Source organism: Melospiza georgiana, chromosome 28 (assembly GCF_028018845.1).
Source record: "Melospiza georgiana isolate bMelGeo1 chromosome 28, bMelGeo1.pri, whole genome shotgun sequence".
Lineage (NCBI taxonomy): Eukaryota > Metazoa > Chordata > Aves > Passeriformes > Passerellidae > Melospiza > Melospiza georgiana.
The window spans coordinates 1,663,956-1,680,667 of record NC_080457.1 but is presented as its reverse complement, the minus strand read 5'-3'; the positions used below and the strand labels follow the sequence as shown (position 1 = coordinate 1,680,667).

The 16,712-nt window shown below is 43.4% G+C and overlaps 1 protein-coding gene across 7 annotated transcripts in view; it reads left to right on the top strand.

Annotated features, from left to right (window-relative positions):
* TANC2 (tetratricopeptide repeat, ankyrin repeat and coiled-coil containing 2) overlaps positions 1-16,712 on the top strand; it is a 144,091-nt gene that overhangs the window by 46,468 nt on the left and 80,911 nt on the right. For 6 of the 7 annotated variants that reach the window (XM_058041839.1, XM_058041840.1, XM_058041838.1 and 3 more), the window contains one exon: positions 14,419-14,526. In XM_058041839.1, coding sequence (XP_057897822.1) covers positions 14,419-14,526 — 108 coding nt within the window. Of the gene's footprint in view, positions 1-1,868; positions 2,421-14,418; positions 14,527-16,712 lie in introns of those variants that run through there. The other variant, XM_058041841.1, reaches the window with a different exon arrangement.

The following is a 16,712-nucleotide window of genomic DNA, read 5'->3' as shown; positions in this document are numbered from 1 at the left end:
AATCAGTAGGAATATTCCTACAAATCAGTGGGTTCAGGCACTTGAGAGCAGCCTCTTTCCTACAGAAGATGTATATTTTTTCACTAGATCCCTCAGAGACGGTGAGAGCAGGGCTGAGCAGGATGGAGGCTTGCTCCTCCCAGTGATACCAGTAAGGACCCACCACTGTGGTTCTCAACACCCTCCAGGTCCATCTGGGCTGGGGAATCTCAACACCCAGCATGTTCTGTGCCACCATCACACATCATTTGTGGTGCTGGGGTCTTGTCTTCTCCCCATCCCTTGTGGGATACCCTCGCATCTCTTGGGAGCAGCCACAAGGAGTGTGTCACATCTCCCTTCTCTGTATCTTCAGCAGATGGTCCAATATTCTTTGATGTTAACTGTAATAGTGGGACTAAGAAACTCAGATCTCTCTGCTTGAAAACTCTGTTTCTTGTTTAGTGGTGATAAACCCAGATTAATGACTGCAGCCCCCAGGCCCACATGTTCTCTCCAAATTGTTGTACCAGCTCAGCTGGGTGGGAGCGTGAGAGATGATGAGGCACAGCTTCAGGGGTGGGAGTGCTGGGGGGAAGCTGTCAGTGCTGGCACATGTGGGAAGTGGTGAAGTCACTGCTCCTGGAAGTGCTCAAAAAACGTGTGGCTCTTGCACTTGATTTGCGCGGTTTAGTGTGGAATGTGGTGGTGCTGCAAGGTTGATGGTTGGGTTTGATCATCTTCGAGGTCTTTTCCAGCCATAACAGTGATTCTGTGATGTGAGTGTGGTGAGGTCCTGGCACAGGGTGCCCAGAGGAGCTGTGGCTGCCCCTGGATCCCTGGAAGTGTCCAAGGCCAGGCTGGACAAGGCTTGAAGCCACCTGGCACAGTGGAAGGTGTCCCTGCCCATGGGCACGGCAGTGGCAACTGGATGATCTTTAATGTCCCTTCCAGCTCAGGCCATTCTGGGATTCTGTGTTTAAAAATAAATAAATCATCAATGGGAAGGATTTCTGACAAAAGCTTCAGTTGCTGAGCCCAGGCTGCAGCCCTGCAGTGTTGTGGTTGTGCTGGGTGGACAGTGGCCATTCTCTCCCTCACTGTGTATTGTTTGTTTGAGCATTAAGTGAAAAGCAGCTGATGATGGTTCTGGTGAATAATGTGTTTTTCCCCAGTGTTGCTCATGGAATACAAAGCTTGGCCTTGCTTACAGCTTGTGCTGGCAGATGTGTGTGAGCTGGCTTTCCCTGCTCTGCCATACCTGAAGATGCTCTGGGGGCCCTGGCAGCCTCCCTTGCCCAGCAGTGCCTGGGTTATGGGTTAATTTGGGAATGTTCTCTGTCTCTGGCAGGGTCTGTGTTGGTGTCAGTGCCACACAGGCGCTCAGCCACCTGATGGTGCTGCAGTTTGGCTCATGTCAGCCTCGCTCTGTAGGGACAGAGCTCCTCACCTGTGTGGGGCTGTGCCTACCTGTGGGTACTCTGTTTTCACAGATATTAGTTTGGATCCTTATTAGTGTCCGGCTATTTAATATTTTCAATTATTTCAGTTCCAGTTATTTGCACACACTGCAGAATCATGTTGTTTTGGTGCAGCCCTCCTGATGCAGACATGTCTGGGCTGGATGTGAGTGATCCTGTCAGAAATTTGTGCCGACTCTTCAACGTGAACAGCGCAACCTGTCCCCAACCAAGGGGGTGCTGCAGCTTTAAAGTATCCTAGGGCTTTAGAGCCTTTTAGTATAAATTGTTCCCAGAATCCATGTCACAACTCCTTATATGGTGCTGCCTTTTTTTTCTTTTCCTCTTAGTTGCCATGACAACAGCAGCACTGCGCCATTCATCAGCTCTGGTCCTGGGCTGCATCACCAGCCCCTCAGCTTACTCCGAAATATTCGGGAGAGCATCCATGAGTCAGTCACTCTGCTCTCCTGATCCATTATTTCCCTGCTCTTTCAGCAGTCTGCTCTAGGAAAAGAGCAAATTAAGCTGCACCACAGAAAGAAACCGTAAAAAAAAATCCTTTTCCCCCCCCCTCAGGGGAGGCGTAGAGGCTACATTTGCTGCAGCGTTCTGGTAGGAATTAAAGCAGCTCTGTAAGACTGGGAGAGACTTGCCGAAGAGGGAAGGAAGGCTGTGTGTCCATGAGCTTGTCTGGAATCCTGCTGGAGCTCGTTTTCCTGGCGCCCAGAGGATGTGCAGGTGATGCTCGTAGGAGCAGCGGGCGCCGCAGGGAGACGGTGCTTTGTGATTTTGGGAGCGGAGCTTGACATCAGCGGCGGGAGGTGTCACCTGTAACATCACCCTGACGTGGGGAGCAGCAGGATGGAGCCAGCGCTAGGGAGAGGGAGGGATCAGAGGAGGATCTGTGCCAGAGCGCTCTCCAGGCAGCAGTACCCCTGAATTCCCAGCCTGGCTGATGGGGAGAGCAAGCAAAGCCCCGTGAGTATTTGGGTGATTTGTCGCGCACGGTCTTTGGTGGGGATTGTGTTGGGCATTCCTCAGCCTCCTCTAACTGCAGAAAATCAATGTACAAAAAGGGGTTGTGGGGCTCCTAGTTGGTAAGGAAGCCATTACTAGGAGGGAGTTAGTGTCAGATGGAGTGATGCTGCTGGTGGTTATTTGTGTTCTAGTTGTTGCAATCGTTTTACATAATCTGAGTTTGTCACCTCCTTGCTCAGATGTGCAGAATTTCGCATACAAAACATAAAATGAACATGCAATTAAAAAATTTGATTTCTGAGCATTGCTGAAATAGAACTGCTGAGGAGTGACTTGAAAATGCTACAGACACCAAGTCGTTTGTTTGCAAAATGTTAGAACAATGGAATTGAGATAATGTTCTCCTTTTGTGTTCTGAAATGACCACAAATTCGATTTGAGTGGATTATAAAACTCCTTTGTGCTGAGGGAAAGAAATATTTGCTTTTCACCGAAAGAGTGAGCATCTAGAAATAAAAGTAAATAAACAACCATTACCAAGGTAGAATTTGAGGAAAAGCTGTTGAAGTGCCTGATGCTCACATTGCTGCTAATTTTTGAAGGATATTCAGATTGTTGGTGTCAGGAGAGACTGCTCTTTTTAAGGTATTTTTATACCATAGTGTTTGCAGTGGGCTTACATTTCTTTTCATTGAATTCTCTGTCGTGCTGTCAGTGTGACACTGATCTGAAATTCCTGTTGCTGTGTAGGAGTGGAGGTTGGGTGGGAGGCCCACCCCATGTCTCAGAATGCATAGCAGTGCCAAGGACCCAGTTACCTGGAAAATGCCAGGAGATTTCAGTGCTTCCAGTGTCTTAATATATTTTTTCTGGGCATAATTAATTTTCTATTGAAGTTTCCCTGATCCCTTGCAATCTCTGTCAGCCTAGTGGTTTCATGAGTAGAAAACTTGTGTTTTGTCAGAATAACTGAGTTGTCCCTTTTTAAAAAAACGACCTGAAACACACACAACTTTTCATTGTGGTTTGGCCATCTGGATTTTGGGTCCTGTTTTATGCTCTCAATGTGACAAATCCGGATGTCTCAGGAGGAATTTCTTCATGGAAAGGGTGGTCAGGCACTGGAAGGAGCTGCTCAGGGTGGTGGTGGTGGAGTCCCCGTCCCTGGAGGTGTCCAAGGAGTAATTGGATGTGGCACTCAGTGCTCTGGGATGGTGACAAGATGAGGGTCAGACACAGGTTGGACTCAATGATCTTGGAGGTCCTTTCCAGCCTCAGTTATTCTGAGATTCTCCAGCAGTGAAACCTGCTGGAGAAGGAGGATCCTCGTTCGGTTACAATAACATATTGAGCATATTTTTCCTGGTGTGTCAGTTCTTACTATCCATTTTTGGGACTCTTCATCCATTATTTTGGGACATGTGATTTGTTTTGACAGGCTCATACTCAAATGGAAACCATTTGGGCTTGCAGAGATGAAACAGGTGGGTGAATGTGTCCCTGTGTACTCACAGATGGACTTTTGTCTCTATCAAACCAACATAATTCTTTGTGGGGAATGAGAAAATTTCTGATTTAAATTTTTGGGAGCTCCAAATCTGTCCCTGAAATCTATTCAGATAAATAGTGTGTCTGTTTGTAATTTTTGGAATTAAACCAAATCCTGTGTTGAAGGGTTTTTGTTTGTTGGAGACCTGTCAAACTCATGGTATTTCTGCATTAATTTCAGGATAGTTTGGATGCAACTTTTATTTTCTTAAATAAAGGGAAGGAAAAAGCTGGCATATCATATTTATTGGCTTTTGAAAGACACTCACCAGTTCTAGCATGGATTTTCCTCAGTGCTGTTTTCAAGACAAACCCTGTCTGTCTTATTTTGACACCCAACTGTCTTTCATTTTGACAGAGCAGAAATTGCAGTAGAGATATGCAGAAAATCCCTTTTTTTTTCCCTTGGTGGTGGTGTGAGGTTTTTGCAGAACCTTTAGAATTTGCTCTTCCCAAGGTTATTTTTATTTGCATCGAGGCTGTTGGAATGCTCAGCCTTGCAGAGGATGTGGTAAACATGTCATCACAGCACTGGAGCTGGGAAAAGGTGATAATGGCTCTGCATTTCAGACACTTGTGTAGATGCTTAAACAGAGGGAGAACCCCAAAAGTTTCTCTAGTGTGGATAGTGTTTAAAAGGCAAAAATACTGCATTTTAACTCCATGGGTTTTCAGATGCTCAGGGAGAGAAATTGTCCTTATTTCACACTGGGGCTGCACAAAATGGAGCATCTGTCACGATTACACTTCTGGCGTGTGAGAATTTTTAATTTTTAGACATAGCTAAGAGGTTTCTATAGCAAGAGGAGGTGGTGCAGAAAGCCTCCTGTGGAGTTAAATCAGGCCACCACTCTTGCCTTGGCTACGTCTTTCCTCCTACTCCTGGAACGTGCCTTCAGAGGTGTCCTGTGCACTTGGGAGCAGAGAGGCATTCACAGGATACACTCATGGGGAAAAAGCCCCTGCATTCTCCTTGTTTTCTAAGGAAAAGGCATCATCACCAGCTGGGCACGTTCTTTGGTCCTCTCCTACTTCTGTCACAGCAGGACAGCCTGTTTGGGAAACTTCTTCCTGTGTGAAGAAGGAATGACCACACAGAGGTGTGTTGGGTTGAGTCACGCGCCCAAAGATTGAGCATTACTTTTGCAGAAATTATTTTCTGATGTGATTTGTACCTGGCTGGCTCTAGCTATGCAGTAAACCTTGATTAGGTTCAATTAAACTCATGGTCTTATCACCAAGTTTGGGATGATGCCGCGCATGAGATGTTCCAGCACAACGTGAACAGGATCCTGGTGGGGTCATTGCAGCGTCACATGCCAATTTTTCATCACAGATCCCCTGACTGGTGCTCAAACCATGCAGGAGGTTGAGGATTGAGCTGGATCTTTGGCTCTGGACCATTGCTTTGGCACTTCTCTTTCCTTGCTCTGTGGTTATTTTCCTGGAGTAGCTGTTGATGCTCAGGAATTCCTAGATAGCTTGGCGCTAGATAAATTTCCTAGATTCCTAGATAGAGGAGCTGCAAGAAAGATGGAGAAGGCGTTTTTACCAGGGCTTGTGGTGGCAGAATAAGGGAGAACAGCTTTAAACTGGCAGAGGGTAGGTTTAGATTGGATATTAGGAAGAAATCCTTCCCTGCAGTGGTGAGCAGGCCCTGGCACAGGGTGCCCAGAGCAGCTGTGGCTGCCCCATCCCATCCCTGACAGTGTCCAAGGCCAGGTTGGACAGGGCTGGGAGCAACCTGGGCTAGTGGAAGATGTCCCCATCCCTTTTGGTTGCAGTGGAAGGCTTAAACCTGAAATTTCTACAAGCATTTCCTCTGCAGAGATGAAAGCAGGATCAGGACAAAACAGGTTTTATCCCTGTTATGCTTTTCTTTATATCTTCTCAGCCATGGAAGTGAGTAGGTGTAAGTGAGAAAGTGGTTTTCAGAAGGGAAGTCACCAGCTGGGTGTGTTTCTGTCAGTAAATGGTCCTGGCTCTGTTGCATGCCATGGCTGTAGCCCTTTCACCATGGAAAGGGGCCCTGCAAGTGCTGCCTTCCCATTATTTACACTTTTAATGTCCCCTGGTCCTGGGACATTGGTGATGTCACAGGATTTTTGTGCACCAAAGCCTCAGAGGAGTTTTGGGTCTTAAATCTGCTCGTGATGAGGAGCATGGCACTCCTGTGTCAGTGACAGTCTGCTTCAACCATCTGTGTTCACACAAATAATCTCATGGCTATTAGATATTTCAATTAAATCCTTGAGGCGTGACATGTGTCCTTGTCCCTGCTCCTCTGTGGAAGGAAAGGATGATGAGCAGTCATCAGTCCTCAAAACAGAAAATTCCAACGGCTCCTTTAATTTTGCAAGGAAATGAAGAATTGGAAAAGCAAATAAATTACTGAAAATTGCAGGTGGCTGAATTAGAAATTTTCTTAGGTAAAACCCACCTTGTAAATGCAGCATACTGCAGTTTTTCAAGTGTTAACAAACAAGTTCAGCTAATTCAGGCTTGTGCCTTGCCAGATAAGCAGTGTCATTTTAAGGATAGAATATTCATTTTAAGGATAGAATATTCTGTGACGCTGCTACCAGCAGAGCAATAGGGATCCTAAATCCAGTTTCATATGAATGGAACAGTTTTGCATATATGTCAATGTAATTACAGCTCTGGTGGTATCAACTAACCCAACTAAATTAGTTTTAGCATCACAAAATTTGAATGACTTGCACAGAAATAAAATTACCTTAGCTGTTCTTAATCTCTTGCCTTTATTATAAAATGCTGTTATCAAGGAGTAAATTTATATTGGCTTGTAACTGTGTAGTCCTGGTCATAAACAATGTTTTATATAGTGAGCAGGATCCAGTCTCTCACGTGCTCTAACTTGGGATTACTTGGGCTGTGAATGGTCAGATATTTTACAGTTTACTCTTCTCTCTTTTATAGTTACAATATCTTGGTTTGCTCTTAAGGATATAGCGGGAGAATGAATGAGATTTTGTTTACGTGCAGCTCAGGCTCACTGCTGGCCTTTGCCCTGCCACTCCTGTTCCAATTTAATTTGCTGCTATAATTTGATACCTACCTTTGATCATTCTTGGCTCCTTGTAAAATACTTCGGCAGCACTCTTGCAGTGCTGTCTGGAGCGCATTTGTTATTCTTTTTTGGTTCCTTTCCAAACCCCTCGTGCAGGTTTTAATTTTTTACTGCTCTAATTACAGAGAGTCAGAGCAGTGGGTACAGGCACTGCAGAGACAGGATGGCAGAGCTTTGTCTGGGAAGGTGGAGCAGGTCAGGAAAGCAAACTGGGCTGAGCATGTGGTGACCAAGGGTGCTGAATTACTTCTCTGCTGGATAAATGCTCATTTATAACTCCGTTAGCACCAGGCAGCTGACAGGTGCTGGTTGTGGCATCGAGTGCTAGAAAGGGCTTGGAGGGAGCTCTGGGACGCTGCAGACCCGTTGGCCTGGTGTGTGTGTGGAACACGTGAATAGGAGCAGGTCTGAGGGGCAGAGTTGACCACAGAGTCACAGAATGGCTTGGATTGGATTGGATTGGAAAGGACCTTAACAAGAATCCAGTTGAGGTCTGAGGGGCAGAGTTAGTCACAGAATGGTTTGGATTGGATTGGAAAGGACCTTAACAAGAATCCAGTTGAGGTCTGAGGGGCAGAGTTAATCACAGTCACAGAATGGCTTGGATTGGATTGGAAAGGACCTTAACAAGAATCCAGTTGAGGTCTGAGGGGCAGAGTTAGTCCCAGAATGGTTTGGGTTGGAAAGGACCTTAACAAGAACCCAGTTCCACCCCTTGCCATGGGCAGGGAGACCTTCCTGTGAACACATCTAAGTGTAAAGAAGAATGGAGAAAATCATAGATTTGCACAATTGTTTGGGTGAGAAGGGACCTTACAGCTGTTGTAGAAGAGCTGTGTAAGAGAGTAAAACACTAGGGAGATAAACTGCATTTCAGCACTGTTTTTATTTCACTTGTTCTTGTCTTCTTTGGGAAGAATCATCAGTTAAAGATATTTTCTCTTTTTCCAGTGTCTAAATTAAGCTTTGTCAATATCCAGAAAGGATTTGACTGGCATGTTTAACACAGACCATTTCAAAAAGCTTGAAAGTTTAGCTTGAAATCTGAGCATTGTTAGAAATTGGTGTAACAGGTTCTTTCTAACCAGTGAATTACCAGGGTTGCCTAAAATTTGATTAAAGTGACAGAACTCTTCGCTGTTCTCTATAGACTGAATATTCCTTACAGTACATCCAGGTGCTTTTTGGACATTTTTCCTCATTTTTAGTTCCAGTGCAATATCTGAGTCACTGAATTACAGAGAGAACTCCAGGACAGTAGGAGATTGAATGAGAATAATGCAATTCAGTACATGTGTTTTGTACTATTCTCCTCTCATGTGTTTTAAATTTAACATTTAATGAAATAAAACTGTTGGGGAAAGGGATATGAGGAGTTGAGGAATTCTTTCCCCTCCAGCTCTACCCTGTTCCTGTTTTTGGGAGGATCTTTGGGGTATTTGAGCAGAGGTTACGTAGGCTTAAAATATTGATGACGTGGTTTCATCCCCTAGTCCCAGCTCTCCAGTCACTCTATTTATATTTTTTTAGTGCAAACAAAGCCTGAAACTTCAAGAGTGACTGCAACAGAAATTTATTGCTTGTTTTCATAACAAGATGACTTAGAAAGCTGGAGCAGGTGGTGCTGCCTTATTTTCTCTGCTTTCATCTTCCTCGTCTCATGCACAGGGTTCTACCTTGAGTCACAGATGAGGAATTTCTGCTAAAAAAGGCAGTTCTAAGAGGCTTCAGAAGATGCTGAAAAGAAGAATTTTCCATGGGAAATGACAGGGAGAAGTGCACAGTGTGCCACAGCTCCAAGGAGTCAAAAAGATTTGATAAGTTTGGATGGGAAGAGGAAACTCCCATCTCCTCCCCCTGCCATGTCTATATTTTAATTAAATAACTTCTTTCTCCTCAAAGCTGTCCCCTACATGAACAAAGACTCGTTGGCAACCCACATGGAAAAAAAAAAGCCTTATCTAGGGGGAAAGTGAGGATGTGTTTTTCTTTTTGGGATCAATAATAGGAGCAGCTTTCTCCCTGAGGCTTGCCAGAGTATTCCAGGGAGCATCTGCTCAGGAGATTGACACTGGGATGCTCCTAAACCCCTTGGGCTGAGCTGGGAGAGGGGACTTTGCTGGCTGGTGTCTCCAGCACTGGTAAAAATCACTGTCCCACTTCCCTGAATGAGAGAAAATTGTTTATAATAATAAGCAAAATGGAAATTGAGCTGAATTCCTTTTGGAAGCACAGGCTACAGCCAGGTTAGTATTTTAGGAGGAATTATTTTCTCTCTGAATATATAGATGTATTGTAAGCATCATTGTATTGCCATTATTGAACAGTTCAGGCAGAAGTCTGTATTATTTTATTCTACATATATTTAAAATTCGTAAAAGCCTTTTCAAAACCAGGTGATTTTCTCCCTTGAGCATTGATTAGGGATGTCTATTCAGACAGAAAATCATTTTGATCAATTATTTGGGAGGGTTTGTAATAATCCTGGTTAGATAGGTAATAATTTGGTTTAATTACAGTTTTTCAGAAGACTCACTGAACGTATTCTTGCTGATATTTTCTGTGCCTTGTTCATCCGGAGAGAGACAGAGAGGAGGAAAGAATGTTCCAAGAGGTTTCTGTGGTCCCATGGGATTGCAGAATCCATTGCTTTGGAGAAGGTTGTTTCTCAGTTTTGCAAAGGAAAAATAAATTTCAGGGGCAGTAATAGGCAAAACCTTCATGGTACAGACATCCACAGTTTAAAGAAGAATTTCTACATTAATGTAGTTGCCTTTTTGAGCTCTCCTTTCCCGTTGCTTGTCCTGATATCAGCTTGCTGAACTCTCTTCCTGCTTTTATTTGTTCTTTTCCTCTTTCCACCTATGTTTCCTTCAATTTTCTTGTTTCAGGGCCTTATCTCCTAAACTAAACATGTTTTCTGAAAGTTTTGGAATGAATGTGATGTTTCCAGACAACACATTGTTCTCACCACTTTTCTGTGCTGCCCTGCCCTCACTGCCGTGATAATGTGGGATGAGAGGAGAGAGGCTGGGAAATGTAATTTAAAAAGCTTTTATAGTCTCAAATAATAGAAGAGGAAAAAACTGTTACACAATGGGTTCTATAAAATAATGCTGGATTATGTAAAGAGGATGTTAACCTTCATTGTATGTATTGTCACTGGTTTAATTTTAATTTTTTTTTTTTTAAATATATACCTAAAAATCCTTATTCCACACAGCTGGTATGTTATTTCTTCTGGTTTCCCAGAGAAGCTGTGGCTGCCCCATCCCTGGAAATGTTCATGGCTGGGTTGGATGGAGCTTGGAGCAAGCTGGTCTAGTGGGACATGTCCCTGCCCATGACAGGGAATGGGCCTGGATCATTTTCTCTTAAGGTCTTTTTTAACCCAAACCATTCTAGGTTTCCAGGATTAGTGCCACAGCAAAAAAATATTCATGTGGTCCATGATTTCCTCTTTATCACTCTTACCTCAGCCAAACAAAGGATCCTTTGGGACATGGGTGATGAAGATTTGCTCCCTCCTATGTGCTGGCTTTTGTGCAGCTGTGCTGAATGTGACAGTTGTTTGTTCCAGGAGCTCCATGGATCAATAACTCTGCAGCACTGAAAACATTTCAGTTCGAGGGAGACTTCACTAAAGTCAGCTCTGCACAGCACTGCAGAGCTGCTGGGACACTTCCAAACACGAGTCAGGCTCTGGCATGAGTGAAAGATGGCAGTGGAGGATGCGCTGAGCACCCACTTTCCCTCTCTTTAAATCTGAGCTTCCAAAGGTTGCTCCCTGTTTTTAAAGAGACTTAAAAAGTCAGGCTGCTGACATTGCAGTTACTAATGAAATCCTTTCCCTAGAGTTAGTCTGTCACAGAATCCCAGATCTGGTTTGGGTGGGAAGATACCTTAAAATGCTAGTTTTGCAGTTCTAGAAAGCCAGCATTGCTAGTGACTTCCATCTTTACTCAATCCATTATATTTTTATAACTGGTTGTTGCAGACATCCTTTTTTTTTGTGTTCTTGCAAGACATCATTTTCTGTGCTCAGAGAAACTCCAGTTGTGTAACATGAAGGGCTATTTTCATGCTGTTTAACACCTGGAGTTGGTTGGTTTCATACAGAAAATCCTTACAGGAATAAGAGGCCTAAAGGACTGAGCAGGTACAGAGTACTTCAAATAATTGTTTCATGCTTTTGTTAGTTTTTATAATTTTTGCCAGAAGCTCATCCCATGACTGTGATCATAGGATTTGCCTTTACTCCCAGGAAGGGGTTCAGGACCAAGGCAAACCGTTGTACCTTGAAAAGCCACTTTTATAAAAAGATCAATGTTATCCATTAACATTTGCCTGTAGAGTGTCAAACCAGGTTTTAGAGTTTATGATACTTCCATTTGTTATTTATTCCAATAGAAGACTAATGCCCAAATCTGAATCTGTCAGGATAATCTTCATTTGAACATGAGTCAGAGGTGCTTAATTCTTGTACGTGAAAATCCTCCTTTCCTGTAATCGGGTTATAGGTGAGTTTGGAGGAGTTTTTGCCTTTTCCACACTTAGGGCATTTGTAATAACAGAAACTTTTCTGTCTGTGATTTTTCCCCACCTGTATTTACATGGGGAGGATTGTATTGACTTGAGCCTTTTAGAGTAAACTGTTGTCTGTGAGTCATGGTGACATGGTGTGTCTTGGCTGGTGGAAGTGTGTTTTTAAGGCTCAGGTTGTGCTTTTGAGGGAACAAAAACATAATAAAATAGATGCCAGGCCAGGCTGGACAGTGCTCTGAGCAACCTGGTGTAGTGGAAGGTGTCCCCTGCCTATTTCCAGGGAGTGGAACTGAATGAGCTTTAAATTCCCTTCCAACACAATGCAATCTGTGATTTTGTGATAATATGAAATGCGTTAAAATTATGTGTATGGCTGAACTTGCAGTATATGGAGACTTCACCACATTGGGGATATGATGTTCTTTATTGCCCTCAAGAGAAAAAATGGTGGAAAGAGAAAAAATGGTGGAAAGAGAAAAAATGGTGGATCAGTTTGTTGCGGATCCATTATCCACATCTGTGGGCATCAGTCAGTTCCATGGAGAAGGCAGGAATTAGTGGGGCAGTGGGCACCTCAGTGAGGAGTAAAAGAGATCCAGAGTAAATGTAGAAATAAAACCCAACAGAATGGGAAATAAAATCCTTCCTTACAGGTGAGAGGTGAACTGTTCAGTGCAGATCTGTCAGAACATCTTCCACAGACCTGTGTGTCCACACAGCAAGTAGTGCAGTGATCACATTGCCCTCTCCATGTTTATTAAAATTCTCCTTCCTCTTTTCAAAAATACTTTTTAGTGTGGAACCTTCTAGTGACGATCCCATCAGTTATTAACATTTCTTGAACTCTGAAAATTCTGTGGGTTTTGTATTTTAGAACACAGTGTGAGCACTGCCACATGGGATGATATATGGTCCTGGTGTCAGCCAGAAATGATAAAGACAGGTTATTTTTAATATATTTTATTGAAATAACTGTTACTGAGACTTTGGTAAAGCATATTTATTAAAACTGCAATTACAAACTAAATGTTAAAGGGTTGACCAGTGCAGAATTATTACTTTAAACCATTTTCAGGCCATAGCAATAATCTTTTCAATATTAAAATATTTTCATTACATCAGGATCTGGCACGAGATTGTTACTGGGACTGATTTTTCTCGGGTGTTGACCAGTTTGTGGCTGTGGGGTGTCTGTGTGTGCACATGTGGGATTTTTTCCAGGGGGGGGGATTATACAGAATTGACTGCTGGCTTGTTTAGCATCAGGTTGTGTGTTCGAGTGGTGCTGCACATCCATGGCCACGGTGGGCTGGGGGGAGAAGGGGCTGCAGGCTGTCCTTATCTTGCTGAGTTTCTCACATTCCTCCTGCACTGCAGGGCTCCTGTTACACCGGCCCTGATGGCCTTGCAGGGAATGTGCTGGCAGTTTGTCTCGTGTTCATCCAGGGTTTTGTGTGTAAAATGGAAGTGTGGTCCCCTGTGTTCCCTCAGCACATCTCCTGAGGGGGATCATGATGGGGGGGTTTTAGCTCACCTGTTTGGGTGCAGAGATGGAAGGGTTGTTTCTTTGCCTTTCTTCTGCTTCACAGGGACTTTACAGTGAAAAACCACACCTGGATCTCTGTTTTGCACACTCCATTAAAAAAAAATAAATCTGGGATCACTAATGTGTAGCTGAGTTTGAGTGATCTGGTTGTGCATTGTCTGTCAGGCCCTTGGACCTTCTCAGCCTTTCGCAGCGCCACAGCAGCTCCCCAAAACCAAGAGATTTATTGCTGCCTCTTACCTGTTGATCTTTTATTACAGGAGAAGCAAAAGAGCAATCTTACAATCTTTATCTGCAGATCCCAAATTTAATTTGCAAGACAGGGAACTATAAAGATAAATTATGTAAATGGGGGGGCAGAAGCCACTGATCCCCAGAATCAGTGCTGAGGGACTTTTCAAGTTAGCCTTTCTTTGTAATGGGCATGAGAGTTTAACTTGGAAATGCAATATAACAACCTCTGCATGTAACTTTTTCTCTAGTTCTCTTTCTCTGGTCTGGAATATATTTAAAGACTTTTACTAAACCACTTTTATTAATTTTAGTCCAAAAAATTGTTGTACAGAATTTAATGTCTTTTACAGTTCAGACTGTTAAAATGTGGAGAAAATCCCATTTTTCTAGCACAAGTGGTCGGTGATGCTTTGTTACAGACACTTTTACCTTTTCCCCATCCTCTATTAAGTCTCTTGATCTTTTATGGATTTGCAAGGATAAAAGTGGAGTGCTTCTTTTTGGCTTGCACAGTGTTAGCTTTGCTCTGCTCTTTTGTGTTGAACACCAAACCTGTTTGGTCCAACAATGAGATTGTCTTGAAATTCAAATTTTATGTTCAAGGAAACAATTACTGAACATAGCATTTATGTGTTCAGATATTTACAGTTAAATATCTTGAAATCTGATGGGCTCTGTATACCTCTCTATGATCTTTGCTTTTCCACAGTTGCTGGCTGGATCCAGGCTCATTTGCTTCCTATAAAAAATTTTATGAAAGTAGGAGAAAAGAAAATGTCTTAGAGTATCAGGAATGTGCCTCAGTGCTCACACACTTTAAAGTCAGCCTGTGCAGTTTGAAAGTTTAACCAAGAGCCATCTCCTTTGTAAAGAATGCAGATAATTTTTTTTTTTTCCTGGCAGAAAAAAAAAAAAAAAAAAAAGGTAACCTGATATGAGTCTGACAGTGTCGTTTAGTTAAGTGCTTCCATCTGTTGCTTGCTATTTCCCTTACTCATGACCTCTCTTTTTCTCTCCCCCTCCTTCTCCTTTAGCCCCTCTGAGGAAAGCAAAGTTTGTTGAGAGCCCTCGAATCCCAGAGTCCGAGCTTGGCTCCCCAACCCTCTCTGCCCAGAAGCTGGACGTTGATGCATTCTGCCCTGGTAAGCTGCATGCAAGGGCTCTGTGCAAACAGGGGCAACAGGCAGAAAGATTTTTAAAATGTATAATATGGCTCCTTTTGGCTGGATGGTTGGTTGGACCTTCCCTAACCAAGTTTCAGTGACTTGGAAATTTGAATAAGCATTAATTTCTGATAATTGCCCGTTTACGTTTGTTGCTTGCAATTTTGCGTGTGGTTGCTCTCCCCTCAGAATAATTTAGAAGGTCTAGAGAGTTGCTTTTGAGGAGATAAAAATGAGCCAATAAACATACTTGCTTTAAATTTAATTTTTAATGCTGGTCTGCAGAGAGGCTGGAATAAAACCACGTCTCGGAAACATCATTAAATCAGCTAAAACAAAACTGTGGGACCTTGTTACCTGCATCAAGGAGTATTGGGGTGTTAACTTTTATTTTGTTAAGAAATTCCTTCTAACTTATGTATCCTGTAGCAGTTGCTGTGAAATGCATACATGTTGCTTGAGGCCTCTGGTTGAAAAATAAATAAAGTGGGTCATGTCCCTTCGTGGCTCAGCCCTGTTCATGTCTGTCAGCTCGGGCAGGCTTTACCTAAATCCCCCAAGCCCCAGCAAACCCAGCACATGTGAGTGCCTGGAATGTGCAGCTCGGTATCATTTCCACTTGGAAGTGGCAACCTGGGGAAGACTAGAGACTCTGGAGGTGCTGGGAGAAGGCTGAAAACAGCAGCAAGTGTTTTTGGTGGATTCTGTGCTGAATTCTGCACATTCTTCCCCTGGCTTTCCTTGATAATGAACCATACTCACTATAGGCTTTGGATGGAAAAAAATAATGTTTAATATGTTGAAATGGTGGGCGAATGTGTGACATCTGCCTCTGAAATCTGTAGCTGCAGTCGCCAAGGTCATATTAATAAATGACTGTGAAATCAGGGTGTTGATTATTCCTGTGGCTGATGAACTTGTAGAGTACTCAAAATTGGAGGAATTAATTGAATGTTGTCCAGATTTTGAATGTGGGCTTTCTTGAATGTATTGTCTGAAAGAGAAGTTGTCCCAGAAAATCAAAAGACAGTTCCTGTGCTTGGCAATGCCTAATTTGAGACCACAGTTGCCTTGAAAAGTGCTGCTCCTTTTTCAGTTCATCATGAATTACAATTAAAATTGTGCTGCTGCAGCCCTTTTTTCTAACTGAACGGCTTCAACTGTCATGTTTATAATTGTTAATAATTATAAACTTATTATGATTGCATCCACAGAGAATTATCATTGCATTGTAAGATTAAAAAAACATAAATTCCACATTCCCACACCCAGACATGTGCCTCCCCTCTTTCAGAGCTTTGGAGGGCAGGACTCCTGCCAAGCCCAGGGTTGGGCTTTGACAATGGGATCTGCAATTTCTTTAATTTCTTTTTGCTGCCATTTGATCTCCTTCTCTTGCTGATAGTTTAGTGATCTGAAAGGAAAAGTGGAGTTTTGTACTGCCTTGAAGTGTCATTAAAGGAACATGAAGTGTCATTAAGGAAGGGAAAAAGTGACAATTGGCAGAGTTGTCACAGTGGAACCAATAAGGTTGGAAAAGCCCTTTAGAGCTATTGAGTTCAGCTGCAAACCCAGCTCTGCCAAAGCCACCATGAGACTGTGTCCCCAAGTGCCATCTTGGTGTACCTGGAAAAGGGAAATGAGATAAGAGCAGAACTGAGCATGCCAGGGAAGGGCACGGACTTGGAGTCAAGGTGGAAAGTGCAGGCTGGGAATTCAGTTTGTTTCAGTTTCCTTAAGTGTGACCCCAGGGACCTGTTAGGGAGCTGCTCTCTTCATGTGTGCCGTGTTGAGGGACTGTGGCCAGGTTTATATTGGCAGCTGGGACAGGCAAGGGAAGAGGAGAGAGGATAGAATCCATCGGGGAAGGATTTCTGAAGCTGCTCAGGGAAGAAACTGCCCAAATTTATGGATCCTTCTGTGAAAGTAGCAGCAATGTGAGGGCTGGAGGTTTTGCTGGTGTGGAAGGCTGGATTCCAAGCTTGAAATGCTCCACCTTGGAAGAAGTAGGTGGTTGGGGGAGGATCCTTGTGTAGAGAGGGAAAGAAAGAAAGAACTAAGTTGTGGTCAGCTCACAGGAACCAAAGGGGACATAGCATCCAGCTCCTGGTTTTTTAGAGTCCTGCTCTGGATCATGGCAAAGCTTCAGGCACTGCCTGGAATCA